At 44.2% G+C, this 15,066-nt stretch overlaps 2 protein-coding genes across 2 annotated transcripts in view; both read right to left on the bottom strand.

Annotated features, from left to right (window-relative positions):
• The window catches only part of Lmln (leishmanolysin like peptidase), a 41,237-nt gene extending 33,350 nt beyond the window's left edge, over nucleotides 1–7,887 (bottom strand). The window contains exons 1-5 of the mRNA XM_051191374.1: nucleotides 7,582–7,887; nucleotides 3,862–3,959; nucleotides 3,008–3,038; nucleotides 1,554–1,636; nucleotides 929–1,046 (exon numbers count right to left, since the gene is read on the bottom strand). Of these exons, the coding sequence (XP_051047331.1) occupies nucleotides 929–1,046; nucleotides 1,554–1,636; nucleotides 3,008–3,038; nucleotides 3,862–3,959; nucleotides 7,582–7,872 (621 nt within the window). The 5' untranslated portion in view covers nucleotides 7,873–7,887. The remainder of the gene's footprint in view (nucleotides 1–928; nucleotides 1,047–1,553; nucleotides 1,637–3,007; nucleotides 3,039–3,861; nucleotides 3,960–7,581) is intronic.
• A 2,267-nt stretch (nucleotides 7,888–10,154) lies between these two features.
• Rpl35a (ribosomal protein L35a) lies at nucleotides 10,155–13,830 on the bottom strand. Its single transcript, XM_051191373.1, has 5 exons — nucleotides 13,722–13,830; nucleotides 13,078–13,121; nucleotides 12,729–12,881; nucleotides 11,728–11,872; nucleotides 10,155–10,222 (listed from the first exon to the last, which is right to left on the bottom strand). Exons 2-5 carry the CDS (start codon nucleotides 13,086–13,088, stop codon nucleotides 10,199–10,201), a joined length of 333 nt encoding a protein of 110 aa, XP_051047330.1. The 5' UTR covers nucleotides 13,089–13,121; nucleotides 13,722–13,830; the 3' UTR covers nucleotides 10,155–10,198.
• Between the last annotated feature and the right edge of the window lie 1,236 nt (nucleotides 13,831–15,066).

Here is a 15,066-nt window from a genome sequence, read left to right as displayed (position 1 = left end):
TGATTTCTTCTGCTTTCTGAAGTAAATCTTGCTATGCAGCCCAAGCTGAAACCAAATCTCCTGCCTCTGCCCTCCAAGTGCTGGGATTATAGACATTATCACACACCTGGCTCACTGCATAGAGCTTTTTGTTTTGTTTTTGCAAATGCACATCTGGTACTTTTCAGATAAGCAAGCTAACTGGACCTACTGACTTCCAATTTTTTGTCTTTCAGTTAAGAGCTTAAATATCTCTTCAAGTCAGTACAGATTGACTTCATTTTTAACCATTCCATTTTATAGCTGTACTATAATTTAATAACCTAAATAGGTCTATTTATATTTCATAAAGAATACTCCTGAACACACATTATACAGTTACTATTATGAAGCAGAACCCTGCAATGTTGCCCCAGCTGCTCCTGAATTCATAGGCTCAAGTGACCCTCTTGCTTCAGTGTATCTGGAGGTGGATGTCACTGGGCCTGGTCAGCTGCTGGGATTTTTATGGAATACAATTCGAACTTGGGTTGAAGCTGACAGTTTATGTTTAAGGAGACACTAAATTGCCCTTTTAAAATGGTAAAAGAAATATTCCTGAAAAACAAAACAAAAAGGATAGTTCTCAACCAAACTGCTGCAGCAGACCCTGGCACAATATGGATGGGCCAAAGAAAAGGTCACACAAGTCTGCATAGCCATGAAGGAATAAAGCCAGAACCCTACATGTCACTAGCTGTGGGTGGAGTCTCGGGTGGTAAAGTACTTGCCTAATGTGCAGAGACACCGGTTTACTCCACAGCACCACAAACAAACAGAGTTACTATGCCTTTGTACCAGCATCTGAAAACTCCTGCTCAGAGACTGGGAACTTCCCGTTTTGCTCAGAGACTGGGAACTTCCCGTTTACACTCTGCAATGGAAAGCCTGCTGAGCGCAGGAGACTTACCTGGAGATGCTCCTCGGGCACTATAACCGGGCCACACTTGGTATGCACTGCACACTCCCCAGTACAGTATCTGTGTGGATCGTTTTCTTTCCGTAGGTACTGATTTGTTGCACATTGTCTTTGGGTTAGTCGTACATCAAACATTAAAAATAAATAAATAAATAAAGAGAATGGTTCACAGCGTTAAAATACAGTCACTTGTGCTGCCTGCCACTTATTACCTCTTCTCCACCATCATGGACCCTAACATCATGAACCCTAAGGTCCAAATAAGCCCTGCCTTGGTCACAGTGTTCTATCGCAGCAATAGAGCAGTAACTAATACACCCACTGTATTATTACTTCTTTAAGAATGGTTACTATTTAACTAGGTGGACAGTTCACTAAGAGACTTATCAAACACCTCCCAAAGCAAACAGGACAACCGCATGGAGGAGGAAGGAGGAGTGAAGACAAGAACAGCTGATAATGGATGGAAAGGGGCTCAGTTAGCAGGTGCTTTCCAACCCCTTTAAAAACACATGCACTAAAATTCTACTAAAAATTTCATGCGCTGCCATACGGTAGATTGGGGAGTCCACAGAGCTAACTGATGGAGAAAGGATCCCTGTCTGATGTCACATACCTGCTAAGTAAGATCCTGCCAGCAGGCCGACGAACCTGAAATGTTCTCTCTAAGTAAGAAATAGCTTGTGGGAAAAGTTTGTTCTAAATAAAATAGAAAAATCAAGTTAGAATTAGTCATGGGAGACAGGGTGTTTAAGAAAATAAGCATGGTCCTCCCTCCTGTATCTAAGCTGAGCAAGGCATCCCTCCACAGGGAATGGGCTCCAAAAAGTCAGTTTATGCATTAGGGATAAATACTGGCTGAAGTGGGATTGGTATGTAAAATAAGATTGCTTTAAAAATAAAATTAAAGAAGAAACATAGGATATTAGTGGCTATAAGACATAAGAAGAAAGCTCCTAGGATTCCAGAATATAGATACCTGTCCAAGGTCATATGGCAGCAAAGAGAGTGACTCTAGGAGGAAAAGATGGTTTGTTTTCTAGTGGAGTTTGGGAATAGAGCATTAGGCAGAAACTTTCCCAGCTCCAACTTCCCCACCTTAGAAAACATAATCTCAGCTGATGAATGAGAACATTAATGAAGATTTATACTCCAACTACTAGTGATTATTCCAAATTTGAGGCTGATTTAGATTCTAGTATTCAGGTACTTCTGTTACGGAAATCTTATGTAGATGCTCATAAGCTCTGTGGGTCACAGGGAACTGGCTTAATATGCACTGTGAGATACTAGCCACAGTTAAAGATCTGATGAGGGCTTGAGAGATGGCTCAGCAGGTAAAGGTATTTGCTGTGTAACACTGACGATCCTAGCTCCATCCCAGGAACCCACAGTGGAAGGGAAGATCAAACCCTGAAAGTTGCTGTCTGACCTCCACCTGTGCCTGTATGTGTATGCATGAACACACACACACACACACACACACACACACACCTTGATGAGAAGGACTCTATGTAAAAAACAAAACAAAAGAAAAACTCAGGCTGGTGAGATGGCTCAGTCGTAAAGGCATGTGTCAATAAAGTTTGACCCCTGATGGCCCTCTAAACATGGACCTACACTCACATCACACACATACACAGTAATAATAATAATAATAATAATGTCTGCCATATCCCACTGTCACATTAGCTAATCCTTAGGACAAAGAACATTCTTTTGTTATGCAGATAATGGTGTTCTCAATGTATTGCAAAAATTGTCCTTTGTACCCACCCTATCCTCAGCATGCTTTGTTCCCCCAAAACCTGACAGACTGAGAAAAAAAGAGATGACAATACTGATTTAATATCAAATCATAAAATAGCTAATTTAATGTCAAATTCCAAAAGAGTTTTGCTAAGCATATAATAAAACACCTTTATCAAAATAAAAAATACAACTACTACCAATTCTTTTATTCATTCATCCACAAGCCAGATGAATATATTTTTCTTTTTCATGGGAGAATTAGCACATAAAATATACCCGTTTGAAGTATCCACTTGATAAGTATTTACTATTACATACCTTTACAAGATATCTTTTCTCAGGGAGCAGCCTAAAAATGATGAGAAAAACATAAGAAATGCTCTACTACCACACAAGAAAAGCACAGCCACCCTGAGTAATAGCACATTCTATCTCTCTGGATTGTATCTAAAGGGCCCTAAGACGTTCCACACAGAAGTTCACAGTTGCATATTTGTAGCTTGTCTCCCAAAGTCTCAGCTTACCTGGATGGGTCTGTGAGACATTACTCTGGGCCTAAGCATGGAACTAAGCATGATCGCACATTATCTCATTCATTCAGAATGGTTAGGCTGGAGAAAGACATGGACCGCTCTGTGAGCACATCATGAGCTCCTTTAGACTCCTAGTCTACCTGTTGTCTGGACCGCTCTCAGATGACCTACCAAGTACAGGATATAATCTACCTACTGAATAATTCTGTAAACTTCCTTATGTTGTTTATATTTGCAATGCCTCTTATTTTTCCTTTGAATACTTACTGACAAGTGTCTTCCAGGTTTGCTGTGGCCATACTCAAGTAAGATCAAATTTATTCTCTTTAAATTATTAATGATAAACAGAATTTAGTTACATACCATGGCCTTTGCTTATTCAGAATAAGAGGCAATTTCAACTCAGTTCTATTTTAGAGTTACGCCAGCCCTTTTCTAGTTCTAGCTATGGCTATTATGTTAGATAACCATGAAAAAATCTTTAATATTTAGATTGACAAGAGAAAAAGATGAGGCAGGAAGATGGTGAGGGAATTTGAAGCCAGCCTGGACAATACAATGAGGTGATAGGCAGTTTGAACAAAACAGCTAATGTCTCAAACAAACAACAAACAAGCAGCAAAAGAACAGCAAACTTACTCCTCAATACTTGGGTCATAGACAGTCTTGATTCGTAGATGCCCATCAGCATCTCTTTTTACAACATGATTTGTCTTGAGATGAACTTTATTTATGACCTAGAAGAATAAATAGTTTGAAAACTCTGTAAAAGGTCAATATGACATCTTTATATAAGTAGAATTTAAATATAATGCATGTTCATTTAACTACCCAAATGAGACCTAAACAAAATTAACAAGCCAAAATTTAAGTGTAATACTCCCCTTTATTTTATATTCTGCGATGTTAGCAGTCCTGAACCCCAAATGTTTCCCAAGCAAATGTTATCATCTGAGAGAGAAGTATTTTGAACTTGAGTGACATGAGTCAATCATTATAGTAACGGCCGCTGCCAAAAGTCTTGGGCTTTGCTAATTCTAGTTTTGCTGACTCCAAGTCTTTAGAAAATGACAAGAGAGGTGGAGCACATTGACTCACACCATTAATCCAAGCCTTGGGAAGCAGGGGCAGGCAATCTCTTGTGAGTTCAAGTACAGTCAGCTATAGAATGATTAGTGATACCTTGTCACAAAAAAGGAAAGAAATGACAGACTAAAAATATAAGCATGTATGTATGTGGGTTCATGTTTGTGTTTATGTGTGTGTGCACACAGGTGCACATACACACATGTGCACATCACTGTGGAGGTAAATGCCCTCCACCTTCACCTTGTATTTTGAGACAGGGTATCTCACAGGCTTGGCTGTTTGACTAGTAAGCTCCAACAATCCCTTTGTCTCTGCTTCCCCAAGGTTAGCGTTATAAGTAGAACTGCTCCATTTGGCTTTTTTTTTTTTTTTTTTTTTTTTCCCCTTTGAGGCAGGGTTTCACTGTGTATTCCCAGCTGTCCTGGAGCTCATTCTGTAGACTTGTAGACTAGGCTGGCCTCAAACTCACAGAGGTCTCTCGAGTGCTGGGATTAAAGGTGTGCGCCACCACTGCCCAGCTCAGTTTGCCTTTTTAACCTGGGCTCTAGGACACCAAACTCAGGCCCTCAAGCTTGAAAGGCAAGTACTTCAGCAAATGGGTCATTACTCCAGCCCTAAAGAACCTTAAGTTACTTTTTAAAAAGTACAAAAACTTCCTACAAGAGAGTGCTTCATTTTATCTTTTCCCTAGCTCTCCTTTACATGACTCTCCCATGCTTAGGATAAATAAAAATTACAAAGGTTTATGGGCTACAGACTTGGCTCAGCAGCTAAGAGCACTGGCTGCTCTTCTAGAGGACACAGGGTTCAATTCCCAGCACCCACATGGCAGCACACAACTATCTGTAATTCTGGTTACAGGGGACCTGACATATATAATAAGCCACATAGAGACTGCAGACTCCAGAACATAAAGTTTAGCATTAACATACATAAGAGGACAGGAGAGCTGCTGGCTTCCAGAAATGGAATGGTAGCTTCTTATACATCATATATTACCAAATTTGGAGGAAATGTTTTAAAAGAATACTACTTGAGGCCAAATGTGGTGGTACATTCCTACAATCCCAGCACTTGGGAAGTGGAGGCAGGTAGAGGCCACCAAGTGCATTCCAAGCCAGGCTGGGCTACATAAGACCCTGATTCTGAAAACAAAACAACAAAAGAATACCATTTGAAGGCACTAGAGGAGGAAAAGGGGCGGCTTGTAAGAATTTACTCTTAAAATAAAAACTAGGAGCTGGAGAGACGCTCAGTGCTATTCTAGAGGACCTGAGTTCAATTCCCAGCACCCACATGGCAGCTCGCAACTGTCTATAACTTCAGTTCCAGTGGATCCAACACCCTCATACAGACAAAACACCAATGCACATAAAATAAGTATTACACAAAAATATGTGTGTATATACATATTCACTCATTCAACACACACACACACACACACACACACACACACACTGAACCTCTGACTTATAAGGCTACTTTCCCCCTGAGAACACTTTCCATTCCGGGTTTGTATAGGAGGCAGACTGCAGAGTCTAACAAGCTTGATGCAGATCTTACAGCACCAGAATTACAGGAGAAAGACAGCCAGAGGGGAAGCCCACAGCGTCCATTACCTAATGAAAACTCACAGTCCTGAGAACAGAAGAGTGTTACCTGTGCTGAGCAAAAAAGAGCAGTGAGCAGCAACCAACCCCACAACCTGAACAGAAACAATTTCAGTAACGAAACTCTCATGTGCTCAAAGGCTTAAAGAGGAATAAGCCCGGCAGGCAGTAACATAAAGAACCAAACAGAAGGGAATGCGGCTTAAACAAACACCAACTAAAATGAAAAGCTCCCTGGAGAGGATAAAAGGCCAGAGCCAGGAGTGATGCTGCACATCTATAACCCCAGCATTCTGGAACGGCAGGCGCCTCTGGGAGTTCAGGCCAGCCTGAGCTACACAGCAAGGTCTAACCAATCTGATACAGTTTTAAAGAAAGAAGTCTGGAGACAACAAAAACATCAGATAGTGTTTAGAGATATTATTCAACATCACTTAGAAGCCAGCTTGGGCAACATAGCAAGTGCCAAGTTAGACCGTGTTACCGAAAGAGACCCTGTCTCAATAAAATAAGTAAAATAATCCATCTGAAATACAATGTTATGATAAAACTAGAACCCTGAATGTGGGTACACGGTGTCTGAAATAGGGGCAGGCTTATCAGGAGATCACCAACATCCTCCAATTCATGGCTAGCCTGGGCTGTATGATATGAGACCCTGTCTTAAAAAAGAAAACAACGCAAAGCAAAAAGTCCTAACACAACCACTTAACCTTCCTAACATTCTGGCTCACGTAGTTAAACAACATGCACACAACTTCTTGGAAATTACCACAAAATGAGTAGGCTGAGATTTCTGGGCTGAAATATTTTTTCTAGGTAAAGCTAAAGCTTTCTAGGTACAAGCTAAACGCTGATCACATCACGCAGCCCCCGTTCAAGTACCCTGTTTACTCACAGAATAGTAGTAACTATGGGGCTGCCTCCGAGTGAAGGGCTCGGTACAACACAAATGTTATCTCAAGGAACTTTAGGACTAAATTACACTGAGCTAAGTGTAACCAGAGTAGAACCTGGTTAAGCGCCAGAATACAGGACAGATAAGGAGTTGTGTGGAACTGGAAAGAACGCTCTCCTGGGCTGGTTTGGTTAGGCAGACCTGAGGTTGAAACATTAACAAGACTAAAGGAACTTAGACTGGGAGAGAAACGGATGGAAGGAGGAACGGATTTGGCTGGGCTAGGGAGATGGGATAAAGGCAGCAAAGTGATAATAACTAGAAAACAAATACTGAACTTTGTCTCTCGGTAGCCCTCCAACAGCCAGCTCTGTCTGGTTCTTCCGTAAGCTGCTTCCCAAGTCTTCAGATTAGTGGTTACCGGTGTGGTGCTCGGGTGAGCAGCATCACTTTCTAGGAATCTGAATTGTGAGGACCCATGCCAGATCTCCTGAGTCAGAAAGTGAGGGATAGGGCAGCAATCTGTTTTAACAAGTGCTTCTGTTATTCTGGTGCTCGCCCAAGTTTGTGGGGCTACTGGCTAAGAGGAATGGGCGGGGGACAAGCGCCTAACTCAGGCGCTCTGCGGGAGCAGGGGCCGACAGCGGAGCGGGAGCTGGCTTTCTCCCGCAGAGCACCTGCAGCCGGAAGCCCGGACGCCACACCCTCGGCGTTACTGCAGCACTCCCTCGCCCGGCCCGCTCGCACCCCGCTTCGCCCTACCTCAGTGTCAGAAGGGACGTGATGCCGACACGGAGGCGAAGTGCTCAGGGATATGGGAGCAGCCGCGGCGCCGGCCGGGAGCCCGCCCAGCACGAGCAGGACGCCTCGCACCCACAGGGAGCCGCCCCAGCGGCCCCGCGGCCCTGCTCCCACGCCGCCCGCTCCTCCAGCCCCAGCGGCCGCCATCTTCGGGCCGGCGTCGTTACCATGGAGTGCGACGCCTGGCTGCCTCCGCCCGCCCTCGCCGAGGACAGGTGGCGGGCCCTCAGCCGCCTCGCCATTGGCCGGCATCACGCCGGGTCCGGCGGAGGACGAGGGCAGCGGCGTCCGCGCGAGCGTCGAGCTGACCAATGAACGCCGCCGGGCAGCCCACGTGACCCGAGCTGTGGGAACCCCGGGCCAGCGGGGATTAGTGCGGAGCGGACGGGCGTGGGGGCGGTGTCCTCGGAAGCCGCTTGTCCTACTTCATTCACTAGAGGCGACCCGCCAGCTGCCGGACGCGGACTAACAGTTTACTACAGTCCCGTGAACCAGTTCCCTTTCCAGTCGTTGTAACCCCATCGCTTAACCAAACGCCAAAGCTGCCCATACAACCCACTAAGGGGTTCGGGATTCGTGAGGCAGCCTGTCTACCCAGTATTAACCCAGGAAAAGTTGGGTACCTTTGTACAACTCACTTAAATGGCATATATAAATCCTGTCTTAAAGGAGGTTCAACTCTACTTAGCTCAAATGCCCAATTCTCACCAACTCCTCCATATTACCTAGTCCACTATTTATCGCCAACAGCGCCACCCACCTCAACTCTTGTTCATTTAAAATAACAAGATCCCCAACCTTGTAAACATTACGCAGCCATCAAAGCCGAATCATTGAAACCTTCACAACCAAATGCCTTTAAAGTGAAAATAACATTTGAAGGGCTAAATCAGCGTTTATGGAACGCTGACCTCAGATCAGAGGGCTGCCAAGATAATCCATACAGAGTAACCTTTTCACACCTGATAATTTCCATACACCTACAATGGGGGGAAAAAACCGAAAACCTATTGTGGCCTTCCATTCACCCAAGCCATAAATTTGAAAGGCTCTGTTCAAGCTGCTTCCCAGGAACTTTTGAGTTGCCGACCACTTTTTCATTGACACAGGGTTTCTCTGTTGTGTAGTTTTGGAGCCTGTTGTGGAACTACACTAGGCTGGCCTGTCTATTAGTCTAGTTCCTGGGATTAAAGGCATGCACCACTACTGCCTGGCTCTGCTGACACCTTAACTGAGTCACAAACACAAATTGCTGTGTTGCCTTTTTGGAAAAATAATTTCCATTTGAGGTAATCCCAAGATTGGCACTTTCTACCCTTGAAACCTGGATTTCTCCAATGTGACCCCTTTAGGGATTCAGTGAGCTAACCTACATTTCCGATCTGACAGAGAACACAGCAAATTGCTGCTCTTGTTACTAACTCTGGAGACCACACTTCCAACCAGTACTTACGGAATGCCAACTTGAGCTTGACCTAACCAGGCTTTGCCCCACCTTGGTCTTGGCTCATTTATTTAATGTGGGAAGACAATTCAAAACACTTTTCATAAAGTGTATATTAGCTTTGGACCTTGTAGACATTTACAATCCAGTCTAAAAACTGCTTAATAAAAAGGACTTGCTAGCAATTAAAAACCACACAAGGTGAAGATGCCTTCCTATTTCTAACACATCATCTAAGTACAAGTATTTGCCCGGTGTTGGTGTCGCACACCTTTAGTCCCACGCAGAGGCAGGCAGTCTAGTCTACAAGAGCTAGTTCCAACACAGGCTCCAAAAACAACAGTCTCGAAACTGCCCCCCTCTCAAAACAAGCAGTACAAGTATTTCAGAGCCCTGCTTATTACTCTTTTGTATATGTGTTATCAATCCTGCACTGTGCTTTAAAATCCAGGATAGCCATTTTCAAGGGCTTTTCCAAAGTTACACTAAAAAATGTAATGCATATTTACTCCCACTCAACCAACCCAAATTAATCCTCCAGTTTACCCAAATGAGGCAACAAACACCAAGAGAAGTGCCATTCAAGTTCTCCTCTTTGCACTGAACATGTATTTCCCCCGTCCACCACAGAACCTCACCTCACACACCTAAACCCAGGGCATGCCAAGTTTCACTGAGCTCTATCCCAGGCATAAGATGATTCAACACTTCCTTCACTTAAACCCAGAGCTGATATCATCTTCCCAAAGCTTATTCACCCACCCACTATGGCTAGTATTAGAGTACATAGAACTTTGAGACAGACTCTCAGTATAGTGCTGGCTGGCCTCAAATATTCCATCATAGGCATTTAAAGGTGTACACAACCCAACAAAACTGTGTAGCCTTGGCTGCCCCTGCATCCCTACAGTCCCTTCTGCTGGGACTAAAGTTGTGCACTACCACCACCTAGTGACAAGGGATCTTTTAAACATGCCCATGTGTCCAATACTGACAATTATATAGAATTTCCTTGCGCTCTAAAAATACTGGACAACTTCTATCACCTTAAACATAGGGAATCTTTTAGGACAGTTCTAGTGAAAAAAAATACAAGAGCACAAATGCACTTTTATTTGTTTACTGTTCATTAGTTTAAATTCTGGAAGGGTACAGCATCTGGAGAAAAAGAAAAACACAAAAAAACATTAGGTGAATGATACAAACTTACAAATCACTGGATACACAATAAGGATAAATATCCTGATATTAAGTTTAATTTGTACAGCACTTGGCCTTTAGGAAACATGCTTAAGCACTAACACTTTGTATATATACATGATCATCTAATTGTGACATTCATTTTCAACAGCTTTTCACCTTGTTTTGAGATAGAGAGGTCTCACATTGAGTGAACTTTAAAAGAGTTCATTGGCTGTCCCATAAACACCAAGGATCCTTCTCCCCAGTGCTATAGCTTCAGACACACTGCTGTGCCTGAATTTTTTATGTGGCTTCTGGGGAAAGAACTTAGGACTTCATTTTGTACAGCAAGCTTTTGCCAACTGAGCCCAAGAACCAGCATCCCTCCACCCCATACTTAGTAAGCACAAGGCATTATGAATTCTAACTATAATCGGGCCCAGAGCCTGATTTTATAACCCCCAGCCCCAAAACAGTAACAAAACTTTTAAGGGATGGTCAATGGCTCAGCTAGTACAGGAAATTGACACTAAGACTGGAACTGCCTTAGAAGAGCTGACTCCCAAAAACTAATTGGCTTTCACATACCAGTATTGCATGTATGACCACATACACAAACATAAATGTAAAATAACAGCCCTGAAACATAGTATTAGAGTCAGATATAGTGGCTTTTTTGTTTTTGTTATTTAAGACAGAGTTTCGGTGTAACATCCCCGGTTGTCCTGTAACAACCTTGCTCTGTAGACCAGGCTGGCTTTGAACTAGAGATCGGCCTGCCTCTTGCCTCACTAGGGGTGGGATTAAAGGTGTGAACCACCACTGCCTTGCCAAATCCCATCATTTTACATCTAAGACTAGTGTCCAAGTCCTGAGACCTAGAATGAGCATATTTTCCCATATTCTGGTAGTACTGACATACATGATACACATGGCAAAATGTTATAATATCCCTCCCACCCACCCAGCCCCAACATATATAAGACCAGCCTGGACAACTCAGCGAGACCCTGTCTCAAATAAAATAAAGACTAGCCTTGTCCATGTAACAAGTCTCAGGCCAACCAGAGCTACGAAAACTGGCCCAAGATATTTCTCCTGGCTGTTAGCTTTAGCAAAATCTGAAACTCATGTAATTCATCTGTGCTCCTGCTTTCACCCGGCTTCACTCCAGCAACCAACGGACGTTCTATACAACTTAAACCACCAATTCAGTTTTACACACACAAAAACCTTTAGAGGTCGGGCCTTGGTGGCACACAAGTTTAGTCCCAGCACTTGAGTGGCACACGGATCTCTGTGAGTTCCAGGCCAGCCTGGAACTACTAACTACAGTTAGTTCCAGGACAGCCTCCACAGCAATACAGACAAACCCTGTCTCAGAAAAACCAAACCAAACCAAACCTTTAGAGGTAAGCCTACCCTTGAATTGATTTTGATGAAAAGAGCCATTTATTTTGCTGTTTGTACTAAGTACTTACCACACGGATTCTGTGTCCAATGGCCTTTGCAGGAAGGTTGCTTCGGAATTTGGCACGAACCATGCCACTGTTTCCATGAGCTCGAGTTACTTTCCCCCAGATCACTCTGGTTTTGTTTGGTTTGCCTCCAGGTGTCACCGTGTTGCTGGTTTTGAAAGGATACAAGAAGCAGGAGAGCTCAGTACTAACATAACATGACACAAATTCAGTTATTTTCTAGGACCCAGCTGTCACCTCTAGTTTCCCACAAAGAACCCTTTAGGAAGTTGGAATATATAGAATATTTTCATTTAACAGTTCCTATGTGCCAAACAGATTTTATAAGATTATGACCACTAAAGGCACAAACACCTACAAGTGCTAAAAACATGAAGTTAGGAAAGACACAGGGATGAAGTCCACTTGAGATAAAAGGAAAGAAAAAAATGGAGACTTGGATGCACTAGTTATAAGAAGACTGAGTACAGTTGAATGAAATGAACCCGATACCCTGGAACTCAGAGGCACACCTCCACTCTCCCTCCCAAATGCTGGGATTAGAGAGGCATGCTTCACTGGGGTGTGAACATGACCTTACTAACACGTGTAAGGCCTTATGATCAATTCCCAGAAGGAAAAGAGGAACAAAAGAGCCAACGTTGTGTCCACCCACCTTAAGACACACACTGAAAAATATCACAAGGAATGAAAATGGATCAAGATACACTGAAAAGTATTCTGTCAGGTGTTTGAGGGAGGGGGAAGCCTTAACTTTTCTAACCATGTCAGAGACTGAGGTCAGGGTCTTTCTACAACTGTAATTTTTCTAAAAGTCAATGCTGCCTACATCCACTACCACCGACAAAATGATTCTTTTATAACTTCATATCAAGTTCCTCCTCACGGCTTGTAAGTAGAATCCAGAACAGCAGCCTGCAGCCTTCACTAACACCTCTACTTTTTCAGTAGAAAAACTGAGGGGGGCATCAATCACAAATCAAAAGACATCAAAGCACACTTACTTTTTTGCTTTATACACATAAGCACATCTCTTGCCCAAGTAGAATTCAGTTTCATCTCGGGCATAAACACCTTCAATTTTAAGAAGAGCTGTGTGCTCTCGCTGGTTCCGGAGACCTCGCTTATAGCCAGCAAAAATGGCCTTGCACCACAGCCTAAGACACACAAAAAAGACATTATGAATAACATTTACAACTTTTCACTTAACTTTTAATAAACTATCATGACTTGTTTCGAATTAAGCCCTACACAAGCTATGTAAAGCAAACACCTTGTTCCCCTCCCGCATTATTTTAAACCTGGGTTTTACATTTAAGCTTTTTTGTTTTAAGGAAAAAATGAATCGCATACCTTCCAGACATATTTGCCTTTTAGAAGTCCTGTTCCCAGCAGGCCTGAAAACAAGCAAGATCTCCAATTAGAGCCACGAAGCACGTTTCCAACCTGTCAACTCCTTTGAGCACGCTGGGCGAATTCAGTAGCATTTCAAGTATTGGGAATACTTAACTCTGCCACACCCTCTACAGAAGTAAAGCCTGGCAAAATACTCAAGACTTATGAGAGTGAATGACAACTCACTACTCCGAAACGCGGACAACAGCTAGGTGTGGGGGAGAGTGAATGAAGGTCTAACTTCCAGAAACCCTGTAAGGAACCCGGGGGCGAACTCTGCAGAGTGCACAGGTAACAGACACAAGGTCCAGCTCGGGGACAGTAGCTTCTAGGGGTCACCGCTTCCCGGGCAAGCAGGACGGACGAAATGCACCCTCCGGAGCCCGAGGGCCAAGCGGGACCAGAGAACTTTCCTCCCCACGACCGGGGGCCTCAACACTATCGGTCCCTCATCTCCTCCATCCCGCCCTCCCCCTTCCTGGAATCCCCAGAAATCGACGGCGAGCAGGGTCCCCGAGATGCAGGGGCGTCTCGGTGAGCGATGTAGACAAACCCACCCCAGCAATCTGACCCCAAAGTTCAGCAGCAGCAACACCCCTCACCTCCACAGGCGCCAAGATGGCGGAAAGAGGAAAGCAAGGCCCGCCGCGCGGCCTTGTGGGATGCACGCCCCGCCCCTCCCGGCGCTTAGGCGGCCTGCACTCCGCCGGAGAGCAAGGGTCAGGGAGACGCTCGACTCAGCCAAGCCACGCTCAGGAACTTTACTTTCTTTTCCTCTTCTTTCATCTTTGTAAGCGGCGACACACAGTACTTAGGGATAGGAAAAGGCAAAATTGTAGTCGACTAAGGAAAAGGCACAGGTCCTACCAAAAAAAAGGGGGGGGGGCCTGCCCGTTGCCATAGCTACGCCGTAGTTTGTGTCCCGCCTCCTACCAGGCTGCTGGAAAGGTGAGGAAAAGAAGTGGTTCCCCCCCCCCCCCTTTCCTAGTTTGGAGACTGGGATCCTACCGCAGAGGGTAGAAAAACCTGGAGCACGAAGGCAGGGGAAATGCTCCCTTCTCTTCGCTCTTTCCTTTCTCTTATCTAAGCCTTTATCTTTCAAGAAACAAACAGGGCATGGTGATTCCTGCCTGTTAATCTCAGCACTCACTTCTGAGCCTGAGGTATCACATCACAAATTGGAGGCCATACTAAGTTAGATAGCAAAGTCCCATTTTAAGCTGCAACAACAGAGGAGGCAAACCACGGGTCGCGGAGATTGTTTGTAATCCGAGTATTGTGGTAATCCGAGTATTGTGGATGCACAAACAGGAGAATGGTTCAAAGGCCATCGTCTGCCACACAGGGGCTGCTAGTCAGCCTGAGCTACGTGAGACCCTTCTTAAAAGGGGGAGTGGGATTAGGGAAAATGAGAGATAGATATATTCATTCCTCCATTGCCTGACTTGTCAGGTGAGGCTGAATCTAGCAGACTCGGGTTCACATTTCCTAACGACTGTGCATTCACTGGGGCTGACTGATGGATTCATTCATTTATTCAGCAAGTAATTTACTGCATGACTTCCACTACGGAGAATGGCTTAAGGGCTTTGTACTAAACAAAAACTTCTCCCTCTTGTAGCCTACATGGAGGGCAGGCTGGGCACTTTGGTTCTTGTGGCTGTAGTCCCTGAACTTGGAAGGCTGAAGTATGAAGATTGCTTTATGTTTCAGGACAGTCAGAGGCTCATACTATGTACAAGGATATCCTTGGCTACAGAGTAAGACCCTCCATTTCACTCCTGCCCCCCACCAAAAACAAAAAGCAAAAACAAAAAAAACTGAGAAAACAAGCAGATAGAACATGAGGCATGTTAGGTGATAACTTCCTTTAAAAAGCAAGCAAACAAACAAACAAACAAACAAACCGTTTATGAAGATCAGTGGTGGTGGTACAGGCCTTCCTCT

Source organism: Phodopus roborovskii, unplaced genomic scaffold (assembly GCF_943737965.1).
Source record: "Phodopus roborovskii unplaced genomic scaffold, PHOROB, whole genome shotgun sequence".
NCBI lineage: Eukaryota > Metazoa > Chordata > Mammalia > Rodentia > Cricetidae > Phodopus > Phodopus roborovskii.
Note: the sequence above shows the minus strand (reverse complement) of the source record. Positions and strands in the feature narration are given on the sequence as shown.